General features: G+C 42.6%; 1 protein-coding gene across 3 annotated transcripts in view; it reads left to right on the top strand.

The window, feature by feature from the left end:
* The window catches only part of SH2D4A (SH2 domain containing 4A), a 60213-nt gene that overhangs the window by 31422 nt on the left and 14524 nt on the right, over positions 1-14267 (top strand). For 2 of the 3 annotated variants that reach the window (XM_059384260.1, XM_059384259.1), the window contains exons 5-8: positions 3715-3795; positions 8292-8403; positions 10078-10285; positions 12840-12970. In XM_059384260.1, coding sequence (XP_059240243.1) covers positions 3715-3795; positions 8292-8403; positions 10078-10285; positions 12840-12970 — 532 coding nt within the window. The remainder of the gene's footprint in view (positions 1-3714; positions 3796-8291; positions 8404-10077; positions 10286-12839; positions 12971-14267) is intronic. The other variant, XM_059384261.1, reaches the window with a different exon arrangement.

The following is a 14267-nucleotide window of genomic DNA, read 5'->3' as shown; positions in this document are numbered from 1 at the left end:
TAGGAATAACTAAAGAGTATATTCCCTGGAACACAGCATCATATGGAAGCTTCAGAGGGGTGGTTCCCTCTCTAAGAAGCCCCTTTACCTTCACTCTGAGAATGCTCAGAGCAGCAGCGGTACTCCTCACATTGTGTCCATCTGGTGTTAACATCATTAATCGTCACCTTTGAGCCAGTAATCTGGTTTTGTTTTTTAATAAAGGAAATCTCTTTTGGACCATACTATTTTTAGTCTATTACATTGAACTTGTATTCCATGGATTTGTAGAACATGTAAGTGTATCTGAACGAATGTGCTGATTAGTCTTGATTAGTCTTGATTAGTTCTTCATATTATTTTAGCACTTTGGAATAGTGGCAAATCTTGGTTCACATAGAAAATTACAATTTTTATACATGTGGTTCTTAGTATATGTGAATAATTTCGGAGTTTACAGTATATTTTAGTCATATAGAAGTACTTCAGTAGAAGTATCATGTGATTGTTAACTGGGTGGTTGTTAAAGTAATGAAAATTATTTATGCTCAGACTCTTCTACTCAAGAACCAACTTTGAGCTTTGGTACACTGAAGACACAACCTAAACCTCCCAACAAAGAAAGGCCGGCAACTCTGACTGGCCCCAGCAGGTGGTGCTGCTGGTCACACTGGTCCCTTCAATCCCCAGCATCACAAAACGTTCCATTGTCTGGTTTGTGTGTCTGTGCTTAGTTTTGAATTATCTTAAGAATATGAATAACCTCATCATTTCTGATAAGCGCAAAAGCAGTGAGAGTGTCGAAATGCTGGTGTCAGGGAGGAAGAATTTCCTCTGCCTGTCAAGGTCCTTCTGGCCAGACTAAGAATCAGATTGACATGAGATAGATTAACAGGAGAAAATCAAATTTGGTTTCATTTGTATGGGAACACCACACAGACCTGGAAATTCCAAAGACAGTCAAGCAAAATGAGGTATATATATCATCCTGAACTAAGGAGAAAGAGGCTAAGGGCCTGGGACTTAAAGGGAATGAATGTAATTCACAGGAAGATGAAGAGGAGTAAATGTTTGGGGAACAAATGTTTGCCTGGTCACTCAGAAAGAATGGGACACAGAGGACTTTGATCAGACAGGCCTTGCCATATCTAGTTCATAGTATAATGTAGTTATCTATAGCATAGTTCTCTTCCTGGAGCAGGTCCTTTATCTAAATTCTTTTAGGCAGTTGAGGTGGGGAGGTAAAGAGATTTTCCTGAATGTGCTGTGTTTTTATTGCTTTTAGTTAAAAAACAATCTAAGGGATAAAGAATAACTCACACAGTATGCTTAAGGTATTATACCCGTAACAGTAATTGGCAAGTGATGGGGTGAAAAATATTTGACAAAGTAAAATATATGTTAAAAGAGACATGTCAGATGGCTGTTAGCCTGATGGTAATTCAGGAAACAATTGAGAGTTTGTTGGAGAGCTTAAAGGCTGAGCCTGGTGGAGGTGCCACTGACAAATCCTGGGTCCAAAGCTGTGCTGGCTGCATCTGTCCAGGTCCTGTGACAAACCAGTGGGGAGACCAGGGGTGTAGACACCGAAACTGGAACCTTATCTACTGCGCATGAGGAGGCAAGGGAGGGTGGTTACCTGCCTCCTAATTTTCAACATAGAGAAACTGATCCTTTATGCAAAATGATGCCCCACAGATCTTACCGCATTGAAGAAAGGGAGAGTGAGCCTGTTTTTAAAACTCACATTCCTTATGGTAGACATTTATTCAGAGACTGCAAGCCCAAACCCTTCAAAATTGCTGTGGACTTTTGAGCAGACATACACAAAACCTGCTGGGATAATCCTAACCTGTTCATAAATAAGAACTGGTTACTGTGCTATTTTGGATGCAAAGAAGCTATGTATTCTTTTATTCTTTTATAATATTAAAATAAAATCAAGACAGAATATTGTAAGTAGTAATTTTGAAACCTATAGGATTCATTTTTTGCCAAGTAATAGGCATAAAGAAACTTTTGACCTAGAGCTTATTTCCTGTCGTTACAGTGTCAACATAGTGGAAAAACTATAAACTCTGGCACAAGTCAGCTGTGTGATGCCAGCAAGATATACAACTCCTCTGTGACTCAGTTTCTTCCTCTGATAATTGGGCATTGTGTTGCCCATTCATTAGAGGTGTTGTGAGTAATAAAAATAAGACTGACTAAGTCACCATGCCTGGTCGTTATGGTCCTTCCATGACTAGTAGCCACCAGTGGAATTAGCCCTAATAGCACTCCCCATGATTAGTAAAAAAAAAAAAAAAAAAAAAAAAAAACCAGCAGAAGGCTTGAAGAGTGCCACCAGCAACTGCCATGGCCAGTTTTATCAACTAATATAGATGAAAATTTTGTAACAAACAGACCAAAAACGCAATGGTCAAAACATAACAGAAGTTCATCTTTCTCTCTTAAAACATCCAGGATGGGTTCTGATTCAGGAGGGCCCAGGTCCGCCCAGTCAGTTAGGGACTCGGGCTTTTGATGGCCCTCCAGTTTTTAGCAGTAAGCCTAGGAAGGGGGAAGTGGCCTAGAGGCATGTGGGAAGGAGACTTTAAGGACTAGAATAGAAGCGGCAGATACCAGTTATCACCTGTATTATAGTGGAGATGGCTTATTCCCATGGGCACACCTAACTGCTAGGGCAGCTGGGAAATGCAGTGTAGCTACTGTTAAGAAGGGGGCAAAATTGAATATCCACACTGGTTTATTACACGGCCTGTGCTCCACACTGAATTTTGGTACCAACATTTTTCTGAAAATTTTCTGACAGTTTCTGATCAATATCAAAATTCAGGAGCGAATCCTCAGGCACAAGACACATAAATCCTGGTAATATGGGCTGCAGGTGGCTCTATTAAGCTGTAAACGATGTGTGGCTTTTCACGCTGGGACTTGGTCCAGACTCTGCATTCAGGCCAGGGACCCGGTGACAGGGGCCTGTATAACTGACCTGGTCTAAAGAGGCACTCAGTGTGACATGCCAGCTCAGTCACGATGCCTGAGCAGTTGACATGCGGCAGGCAGGAGATACACCAGGGAATCCAGGCAATGGATCTGGGAACCCCACTGGGAGGAGCTGCCTCCTGGGAAATCTGTCCAGAATGGCATGAACCCAGACACGGGGCTGGGTAACAGGGCTGGGAGAGGAGGGAAGGGAGTGCGATCAGGCGGGGCAAGTGGGCAGGGCTCCCAGGCAGGGAACTGATACTTCATTCCTGCTGCTGCTCCCACCTAGAGAGAGAGAGAGAGGCACATGCAGTTAAATGGCAGAGACTAAGCATTTTTCTGGTCTAACCAAAAACAGGGGATGTGGTCAAACAGGGATTAAGAGAAGAAGAGAATTTAAATTAAGGAATAATGGTGATGTCTAGAAGTTATTCAGGGGCCGTGGGGCCAGCTGGGAACAAAATACAGAAACTCACTTGTCATGAGTAAACCACCAGCTCCAGGATCTCGAGCCATAATTCATTTCTAAGCCCTATTGAGTGGGCAGGCTAAAGCTTCGCACACCTGCTGCCTCCGTCGTTAATGACTCAGGAACTCAGGTGCTGGTGGGAAGCTTTGGTGCATCCACCTGTGGGGGTGCAGCACGTTAGGGGACATTGAAACAAGGGAAGCATGAACAGATTATCTGCTGAAATTGCATTGTAGTTCTAAATGGTATAAAAACGTGTTTCATTTAATTTTTAGTCACTCTCCAGTTCCTCAAGAAATATTCAACAAATGTTGGCAGATTCTATCAATCGTATGAAGGCATATGGATTTCACCAGGTAAAGACTTAACGTTCTGTCTTCAGGGGGCTAAATGCATAGCCATTGCCACTAATGTTTCACAAATTGGGATATTAGTCTCATGCAGAAACGAAAGCAGCAGATGTGAAATCTGTCTTTAAAAGCTTGTGAAGATAGCTCTTCATCTTTACCTATTTATCTGGAGTTGGGAAAGTCTTGAGTATCGCAGAAAGAATAGATGCCAAGACATATCTGCTAAACTCCTCACGGAACATCTAACACAGAGACAACATCTTGGGCTGCAGCAAACACTGAGGGAAGACTGCTCTCAGGGAGCGATAAATGAAGCATTTAACTTGGCAGAAACCTTGAATTCAAATTAGGTTCCTTATGTGTTCGTTGTTTCTGTGAGCTGGATCCTGTTCGATGAACCATCCATGCCCACTGTGCCAGGAGCTCCTTTGGGCACTCAGATCTCTCACATGCCCTTCCAGATGTGATTCTCCCTCCAGGCAGAGCCTCTTTCCTCCATTGTGCTAGACTATATCCCAGCATACATTCCTCACAAAAAATGGAGCATAGATGGGCAGGTGGAAACCATAGTAGATCTGACCTGCAGAAAGTTTGAAAAAGTAATGTAAAATGTGAAGCTGTAAAGAGAAGGTTCTGTATGACCACAGGCCTGAGGCGGAGCCATGGTGGAGGCCCTCTTTCCAGTGGACAGTGCGATCTGCAGGGACATGTGTGAACTGGGATAGCCTTCAAGAAACTATGATGAATTTTTGCAGTGTAGTCCCGGTATGAATCTTGTTGGTATAATATGTACCTTTCTAAAGCAGTAGCAGTAGAGCATCTAAAGGAAAATTTCAGTAACACTGCCTGGATTACATTGTTTCATTTTAAATGATAGAAAAACAAAGGATCTTTGTATTTATTTAACCAATGTCCATGGAGTTTCTCTGTGTGCTAGGCTCTGTTACAGGCATTGAAAGCACTATAAGCAGAACAGATAAAATCCCTGCCCTCAGGAAGCTTATATTCTGGATGAGGGAGACAGACAACAAACACTTCTATGAAGTCATAAGTTCTGTGGAGAAAAATAATGCAGGATAAGGGAGCTGAGGAATGCTGGGAGGGTGGGGACTGACTTTTTATAGAGATGGTCTGAGAAGGCACTACTGGAAGAGAGACCTGACGTAATGAGGGACGGAGCCATGTGGAGACTGGGGGACCTTATGTCCCAAGCAGAGGCAACACCGAGTATGAAGGCACAAAAGCAAGAGCACACTTGACATAGTCAAGAACAGCAGGAAAGTGAATGAGAAGGGAGATTAGGGTTGAGAAACATGTAGACCTTTGTAAGGAACCTGATATCTTGGTGTTATATCAAGCCATGATGAAAGATGAGACCATCTAGATGGAAAAGAGAGAGCTAAACTTTCTTGGCTCCAAAATAAGGAGGATAGCCTAGAAGGTTCTCAAGCATTTTTAGATGTGAGACAGCCAGATTTTTAGTCTTCACACCCTCTCATGAGAATGCGTGCCATGGGCCAATGCATTCCTTCTCTAACTTAAGAAATTATATGGGAACTCAAGAGAATGAGTGAGCAGATAGATCACTTACCCAGCTTCTCTGGAGAACAAAGATAGTAAAACAGAGCTTTTCAACTTAGGAGGCAGTGGAGAGGGTCTAATGAGGAAACTGGTGGTATTTCCATTAACAAGCTGGGATAAGAGGGTTTCCGTGGGAGATATTTTGACATTGAACTGCCCACCCTCATGTATATAAACCTCAGCCTGTGGGAGTTTGGACCAGTGTCGAGCCTCACCCCTGTTGCCCCTTCACCCCTCAGCCTCTACCTGACTTTCCCGTGCTTGGCTCACCATCCCCATCCTGGACCTACATGCTTCTTACAAAAACTTCTAAAAATGGAATAATGGTTTGGTTTCCTAAGTAGAGGACATAAAGACCAACCTGTAAAGATTTGGCTAAAAGTAAATTTTCTGAAGGAATTCTTAGAGAATCAGGAAAAGTACTTAAGTTTTCTAGCTGCTTTGGAATGAATAGAGTGGTCGGGGCTCATCTCACCCTTTACTCTGCGACGCTCGTTAATTTGTCTCCTTCCCCTCTGTGCCCCAAACATAGTGATGCTACACGTCAAAGAGAAATATGATTTTCTAGCTACAGCACTCCCCAACATTTGATTGTCTTCAACCACATACCACCTGCATTATTAGTGAATATTTCTCCTTAAGTAGACTTACTTTGTAAACTTTTTGCTTTTCCTAAGCACCCATATACGCTATTGTGGTTTAATGTTATAGGTCTTTTCTAATCATTTTAAATCATTTTAAAATATGCATGTGGAAGACGAACAAAGTTCCACTTTCAAGGTTTTTTTTTTTCTGTTTAAGTTTAGAAATTGCTAGCAGTACTTTTTAGGTATTTCAGGTTTATACATGGCTTCAGTAAGGTGATAACAAATTTTAACAGTCATTTAAAACACCAAAAGCTTGGTGGGGTTTTTGTGGGGTTTTTTGTTTGTTTTTTATAATAAGAGGAAACAAAAGGGGCTTAGCTCTAGGCAGGAAAAGAAAAGAAAAGAAAGTAAGGAAAAAAATGAAGATAATAAATACATGAAAGTTTAGTTACATCTGAGATGAAAGAGTGAATGAATGATCACCTCCTATATTAATTGTGATCTATGACTTCCCACAGTGGTCAAAAATGGGTTTCACAACATCAAGGTTTGTATTTTAGTTGGGGTGAGATAATTTAACATAATGTCTTTATCTTTCTATAGGAAAACACACACACACACACACAAAAATACCTGTCGATTCTGAGATGCAAAACCAAGCACGGTCAGTCTTTTCTGACCCTCTCAGCTTCCTTCGTTAGTATAGGTGACCGCGGCTTTTATCTGGTTCACCAAGTACTAAATTCAGTTTTCTAGTAAGCGCTCAGAAGGCAATACCCAAATAAAGTACTTTTTTAGGTCTAAGTGATTTGGTGTGAGTTTTTCTTTAGTTAAAAACTAATTCCCTTCAGTGTACTTAATGCCACAGAGCTGTTCACTTCAAAATGGCTAACATGGTTTTTATGTTATGTGTATTCTTCCACAATGTTTAAAAAGGTTAAAATGATCATTTTTGTGTTCTGTATATTTACAACTTGAAAAACAAATTCCCTTTTTAAGGAAGACTTGTGTTTCTTATTTTATATTTTCTCTAAGAGGATGCTTTGTAAAAATTTAAAAAACAAAACAAAAAAATATTCCTTTTTGGGTCACCTAAAATGTGTAAGTACCATATTTTTAAATAATTCTTTTAAAGATTTTATTTATTTGAGGGCGCCTGGGTGGCTCAGTGGGTTAAGCTGCTGCCTTCGGCTCAGGTCATGATCTCAGGGTCCTGGGATCGAGTCCCGCATCGGGCTCTCTGCTCAGCAGGGAGCCTGCTTCCTCCTCTCTCTCTGCCTGCCTCTCTGCCTACTTGTGATCTCTCTCTCTGTCAAATAAATAAATAAATAATATTTAAAAATAAATAAATAAAGATTTTATTTATTTGAGAAAGAGAGAGAGCAGGAGTATGAGCAGTGGGGAGGGGCAAAGGCAGAGGGAGGAAGCAGACTCCCCGATGAGCATAGAGCCCGATATGGGGGCTCGATCCCAGGACCTAGGATCATGACATGATGACCCTTAACCAACTGAACCACCCAGGTGCCCCCAATACCACATTTTTAGACACTGGTTTGAGGGCACATGGAGGTACGGCTGAGATTGCTCTAGAAATGTGCTGTTATTTTTATGGAGCCTATTGGATACTGCAGTGTTTAGACTGGTGCCATGAAGCCGTGTTTACACACTATTTGAGGGATTTCACTTTAAAACAGTAAAGTGATGTTTGAGGAAAATGGGTATTTATTGAGTTTTACTATGTGTTACAGACTATGGGAGACACTTTTTTTTTTTTTTTAAGATTTTATTTATTAATTTTGACAGAGAGAAATCACAAGTAGATGGAGAGGCAGCCAGAGAGAGAGAGATAGGGAAGCAGGCTCCCTGCTGAGCAGAGAGCCCGATGCGGGACTCGATCCCAGGACCCTGAGATCATGACCTGAGCCGAAGGCAGCGGCTTAACCCACTGAGCCACCCAGGCGCCCGGGAGACACTTTTTAAATATGGGTTAACCCTGACTGTAACCCTATGAAATATTTGTAGTTTTCTAATTCTACTTAAGCAGAGATAGCCCAAGAGAGGTTTGGTAACGGGCCACGTGGTTGCACAGCTAGGCCATGATAGAGTTAGCTTCAGGTCTCACCCGCTCTAAGCTTTTCCCATAACAACAAATTCCCTAGCCAGGGGGCCAGAGGGACTTACATAGAAACCAGCTCCTAGGTGCCCCTGACTCCTCCCCTCCCCACTCCTCTTCTTCCTCTTGGCAGAAAACTGCCAGAGTTACTCACTAGTGTTTGTTTCTGGTTTTGTGTGTGGGTTTTTTTTTTTGTTTGTTTGTTTGTTTGTTTTTAACAGAAGAAAGAGCCTGAGAAGAAAACACAAGATGAAGAACTAAAACAAATAGATGAGGAGAAAGCCAAGCAGATTTATAAAAGCTGGAAAGAAGATTCAGAGTGGCAGGCATCTCGTGAGTACCCAGAGGCCTCCATAACACCTTAGACTCTCCAGGCCAGTTCCTTCTCTTGGTCAATCTAAGAAGTACTTAAAATGGTTGTTGAGAGGCTTAGGAGTCACTTCTTGAATAGCAGAAGAGTAGAAACGTTCTCCACTCATCTTTCTACCATCACAGTTGTGATATAGCTGTTTGATGGAATGGTATACAGCTCTGAAAAAACACGTTTTGGAAGAGGGTTTAATGACATTGAGATGTGCTATATCATTTTTTCACTGGAAGAAGAAAAATTATAAAATAGTATGAAAAATATTCCTATTTTAAAATGCCTTAGTATAAGAAGTAAAAAAACTGGAAGGTTATTAACATGTTAACATTATTTTTTTTTTATTTGGAGCGATGGGATTTGAGTTTTACTTGAATTTTTCTTCTTGTTATTCTGTACTTTTCTAAAATTTCAACAGTGAACTCACCTTAACTTTTTGATAGAAGAACCCAGGAATAACCGATTGGATATATCAGCACCCTCCCATACCTGTGACCTGACCCTGACTCCTTTTGAGTTAGCAGTGCCAGAGATAAACCCTCTCAGGAAGAGGTCAGTGCAAGCTAAGCCAGAGCCAAGCGTGCTCAGCAACACTAGGGGAAATGGCAGGTTTGAGACATGATGAGGGTTTCCAGCTGACTCAGAAAGAGGTTTACCAGCCAGGTTATCGCTTGAGGCCACTTGAGGGAGAAACAGGAGAATGGGAGTGACAGTGTTTGCAGGATGCAGAGAATCTGGTCTTCAGTTCCATTACAACGAACACTATTAACATGACAGTTTTGTGAAGCGAAAATATTTGCAAGACCCAGTCACTTCCATGCGGTGACGTTCTCGTGTAATGGAACATTTTTGGCTTCTCTCTGAAGTCAGATATAACAGGGCTTGACTGAGAACACCTGAAGTGCAAACACACTCAAGGAAAATTGGTCTTAGCATCCTGCAGTAGAGCCCTTCACTGCTGTGTTGCTAAAACAAAAACAAAACCAAACAAAACCAAAAAACACTCTGTTTTACAAAGCAACATTAAAAGGTGGCCTTGGGGTACTTTTTATGTGTACCAGCACATTCTCTGATTGTGGAGAGAATCATTTTGTGTTTTTGGTCTAGCAGGCCTGTTCACACTTGGTTCAGCTCTCGGGGGCTCTGAGTGTGACCTGTGGCCAGCCTCACCGACCTCTCGCCCCGTCCCCAGCCGCTGCACTGAGGAGTTCCTGAGAGCCTGATCTTTGCTAGTGATGTCCTGAGCTGAGCACGGGAGGGATGATACCACCTCTTCTTATTCAGAGGCTCCCGGCCACATGGAATTCGAACTCGGGCTGCGACTCATCACTTAGTCTTGCCAAATGCAGGAAATTCTCAAACACGTGGTTCTCCATTTCTGTCTCCTTCCTTCCTCTTTCTCCTCCTTCTCCCTCTTAGGATGTCCTAAAACCCCCCTTAGAAAGGCAGGAATTCTGCAGGGAGCGCTGGGCAGCTGTGAATGTGCAGGCCTGAGCTATGTGCGTCCTAGGCGCTGATGGCGAGTGTTCGTTATCAGCATAGGAGACAGAGTCTCCTGAGAGACGGCGCTCATCACCCGCTGACTCCTCTCACCATCTCGGTGGCCTGACCAGGGCCTTTCTCAAACCTCCTTGTTTTTCTAGTGCGAAAATCCAAAGCCGCTGATGAGAAGAGACGCTCTTTGGCTAAACAAGCGCGGGAAGACTATAAGAGGCTATCACTTGCGGCTGAGAAAGGAAGCGGTGAGGGACCACAAAGCCCCCCAGGAGTTCTACAGAAACCAAAAAGACCCCCCCTCCCACCCAAGCCTCACTTCCTAAACCCGGCGGGATACCCTCCAAAGCCTCTTAGGTAAGAAGCCACACAGATGGCTTTAAACGTAACGGTTGAAACTGGCTGATTAAAGACAAATAGCGGGAGGGCCGTTGGGCGGGGCAGACCGGCGGGTTGCCCGTGTGATTCAGTTCTGCCCCACCTCAGCCTGTCTTCTGGAGACACCTGGTCTGGATTCATCCTCTTCTTATCTCTAAAACATCCACAGTTTGTTATAATAAGATTCCCAGGAACTCAGAGAAGGTGTGCATCGAGTTCAGTGCCTCCCTGCGCCGCTAGTGCACCCACCCCCGACCCCACCTCGTGGTGGTAAGCGGGCCGGCGAGGGCAGGAGCAGAGGCAGGGGGTCTCATCAGCGCTTAGTATCGCTGTTAGTCGGAAACGATATCAAAGGAGGAACCTAAGGGCTTGCTGACTTGGACAGCATCATAGAGTTGTGTTTTCATTGCTCAGGATTGAAGATTTGATGGCAGTCCTCATGCTGGGACACAGAGCCAAGTTCATATGTTGAGTCTGGAACTGTTCCTTCTTTGAATGAACACTTTTTTGGTCATGATGGTGCCTTGGCCTTGCCAGCTATAGGAACTTAGGTAGAACAGTTTGCTTTGTAAACTCCCTGAAGAGAAATATGATGGTATCGTAGCAGAAACCCCCTTACCCTTATGTTAGATAACTGTTCATAAAATTATTTTCTCCTGGATATTAGGATTTTTTTCATATTCTAATATGTAGAAAGACATTATGTAAAATATACCAGAAGAATCAAATAGTCATTAAACAAAACGGAAGCCTTGCCTTCTGAAATGAAAACCAAAAATACTTCTCTGTTACACGTACGGAGAAATAGAAAGCAAACCAATCTTTCTTTGCTTGGAGTCACTACTGATCTTCAGGGCCTTTCCTAATGGGGATTATGACCTCAGAGGAAACAGGAAGGTGGACCTTTTCCTTTACTATAATTATTTCTACTTACTCAACTGAAAGCTGCCATTTTGGGATGTGGGGGCCAGAACTAAAAGATAATGTTCTATAAAGTGACAGTTTGGGGAATGATTTTTTTTCTTACGGACAAAAACCCAAGAAAAGTAATCAGAAACAGGTATCCTCGCAGTTTTGTGAACACATCACAAAGGTGTGAGCTCCTGCCCAGGGTCCTCTTCAGTGCCTGAGCTGGCCTGTGCATTGGCCCCAGATACCCAGCAGGGCTGTTTGTGTACCTGCCCCTGTTCTCCAGGCTCTTCCAAGGGGGTGACTATGACGTGTAACATGCCTGTCCCACACTATTTTTAGTGCGCGGTGTATGTGATTGACAGCAGTGGAGGTGGCCTTAAGAAGGGCAGTTTTTGTTTCGAGCTGTGAGCTAAGTTTTTCCAACGTAACACACTTGCATGAAATGCTTCTTGTGAGGCAGCCAGACTGGATGGTTTTTGCGCTGGGACAACAGTGTATGACCAAGGTCAGCTAGGAGCCAGCCCAAGAAAAGACAGAGACTGGCTGTCCTTAGAGTTTTCGCTTAACCTCCAAAGACTTTCCAAAGAAAAAGAACCTAATTTGAAAGCTAGTAAGAGCACTCATCATATAATCTCGTGTGTGTATAGGATCTGATTCCCAAGAAAGTCAAATATTATAGTCAATCTTCTCCAAAATTCTATGTATGCATGCACATGAATAGTACATTCTTAATATGTACATCTGGCATACATGTCACATGTAACTCGTGGGGACATGTTACCATAGAACACAGGGTCATAAGTTAATTTACATGACAGGCATCCTGGCAGTTCATCCAAACTCATCCTTGTCTTTACACTGAGTTCTGCTCAAAATTATTGTGTGAGACTTGGAAATGTGTTTATTACATTGCAGTGTTACTTTTTATAGTGGAAATCAACTTACATCCCAGAACTTTAGTTCTGTGACTGAATGTATTTCAAAATGATTCTACCACTTGTATCTTTTTCTTATCAATCTTCAAACACTCTTCTTTCTTTGACTTCATATTTCTGAGACTGTCTTTAGCAGAACTAATCCTCTTCAAAGTGTGGAAGAGAAGAAAGCAAGTCAGGGATGTTGGAAACAAAAAGAAGAAAAAATTTAATACTGAAAATGTTAGGAAAGAGTTTTGTTTTTTTTTTTTTTATTGCATTTGTTTGCAAAAACATGCTCCCAAGTAAAATAGCGTTGGGGGTGTATTTCACTTTTTAATGCTTATTTTCTCAAATTTTAATTAGAAGTTAATGGAGCTTTTGTTCAAATTAAAAATGAATTAAAATCTTTGTATTAACACAGCAGAAGCTCACATCCATGACTAGCCCTAAAGGACTGGAAGGACAAGTGACAGATTTATGTTCCTTCCTATTTTTTTGATTAACCCTTGTGGAGTTAGGTATATAATGGCAGTAATTAGGGGTCCAACTTCCCATTAGCTCAGCCCATGTAATTAGATCTCCAAGTATATATAATTCTCTCTCCCTTTATACATGATTTATATATACAGGATATATATGATTTTCGAAGGCATTGTTTTCAAGTTAGTTCAATCTAACTTGAGGAACTGTTCTCTAAATCTCAGAAACCAGGGAGTGAGGAGGACAGCGTCCAACTCTGCCCAGGAGGACATCATTCGGTGGTTTAAAGAGGAGCAGCTACCACTGCGAGCAGGCTACCAGACAACCTCAGACACCATAGCTCCCTGGTTCCACGGTGAGTACACAGCTGCCCTCCACGGAGCCTCATCGGACGACAGATGAGGCTGTGTTCATCTGTTAATCCACCAGGAGGGCAGAAAGAATAAAGGCTTCCTTTTATTTGTGCTGTCCAAGAAGAGTCTTTGAAATTATTTTCACACAGCAGTTTTTCAAAGGTTTTTCGGTGAGTTGCAGGCTCATGATGGATTTAGAAAACAGTCAGCAGTTGGGGTCTCTGCGGGTGCCGTGAGTTCATTTGTCACCACAATTAAAACACCGCTGGGTGGGCGGGGCAAGCGATGGCTCCTGCTCCCGACCCTCGACCCTCGACCCTCGGGCACTCGATTGTGATTTCCTTCAAATGGCAATGCCTTTCATCCACCGTGCACAGTGGGGAGAGTCCAGTATGCCCGTGGGTGTGGTGGGCAGGGCACTGGTGCAGCTGTCAGATGGTCAGCTCTTCATTACCAGTTGAGTGACTGAGCAAACCCTTTCTCTACAACAAGTCAAGTTATCTGAGCCTCATTTTCCTCACCTATTTAATGAAGGAGTTGAACTTTATGATCTTTAACCTAAAAATTCTGTTATTTTGATCTGTGTTTCCATTAAGTAGTTGAAGCTGCCAGGTGGGTTTGTTAGACCAAAGCAGATATTACCTAATAAACCATTTCTTAATTTAACCCTAGAAATTTGATTAATTCAAGCCTTCTGTCTAGCTAGCACATATTTCACTGTCCTCTCAGTTTCTTGAACTTCAGGAAAAGAAGCAGTTTCTTGCCTCATTTGGCTTCTTTAGGGTCAGTGGTGGAACTGGATTAATTGCCTCTATGTACAACAGAAGCGCTTAAAAAAATAAGGTTCTCTCACAGAGCATGCTTGTCCTAAAGGACTAAACCTTGGTTTGAATCATGTTGAAGTCTTTTTTATTTTAAAAATTTTTTTTAAAATTTCATTTGAGAGAGAGAGAGAGAGAGTGCATGAGCATGAGCAGGGGGGAGGGGCAGAGGGAGGAGCAGACTCCCTGCTGAGCAGGGAGCCCAGTGCAAGGCTCAAGGCCAGTCTGAATCCCAGGGCCCTGGGATCATGAAGCTTAACCGATTGAGCCACCCCAGGTGCCCTGAAGGTTTCTCTCTTTTAATTAGTATCATGTCACACACAAACATATCCACAAAAATAGGGTCCCAAACAAATAATATGGTGAACTTCTAAAAAGAAAAAAATTAGGGGCGCCTGGGTGGCTCAGTGGTTAAAGCCTCTGCCTTTGGCTCAGATCATGATCCCAGGGTTCTGGGATTGAGTCCCACATCGGGCTC

The sequence above is a fragment of the Mustela nigripes genome, chromosome 18 (genome assembly GCF_022355385.1).
Source record: "Mustela nigripes isolate SB6536 chromosome 18, MUSNIG.SB6536, whole genome shotgun sequence".
NCBI classification, from domain to species: domain Eukaryota; kingdom Metazoa; phylum Chordata; class Mammalia; order Carnivora; family Mustelidae; genus Mustela; species Mustela nigripes.
Note: the sequence above shows the minus strand (reverse complement) of the source record. Positions and strands in the feature narration are given on the sequence as shown.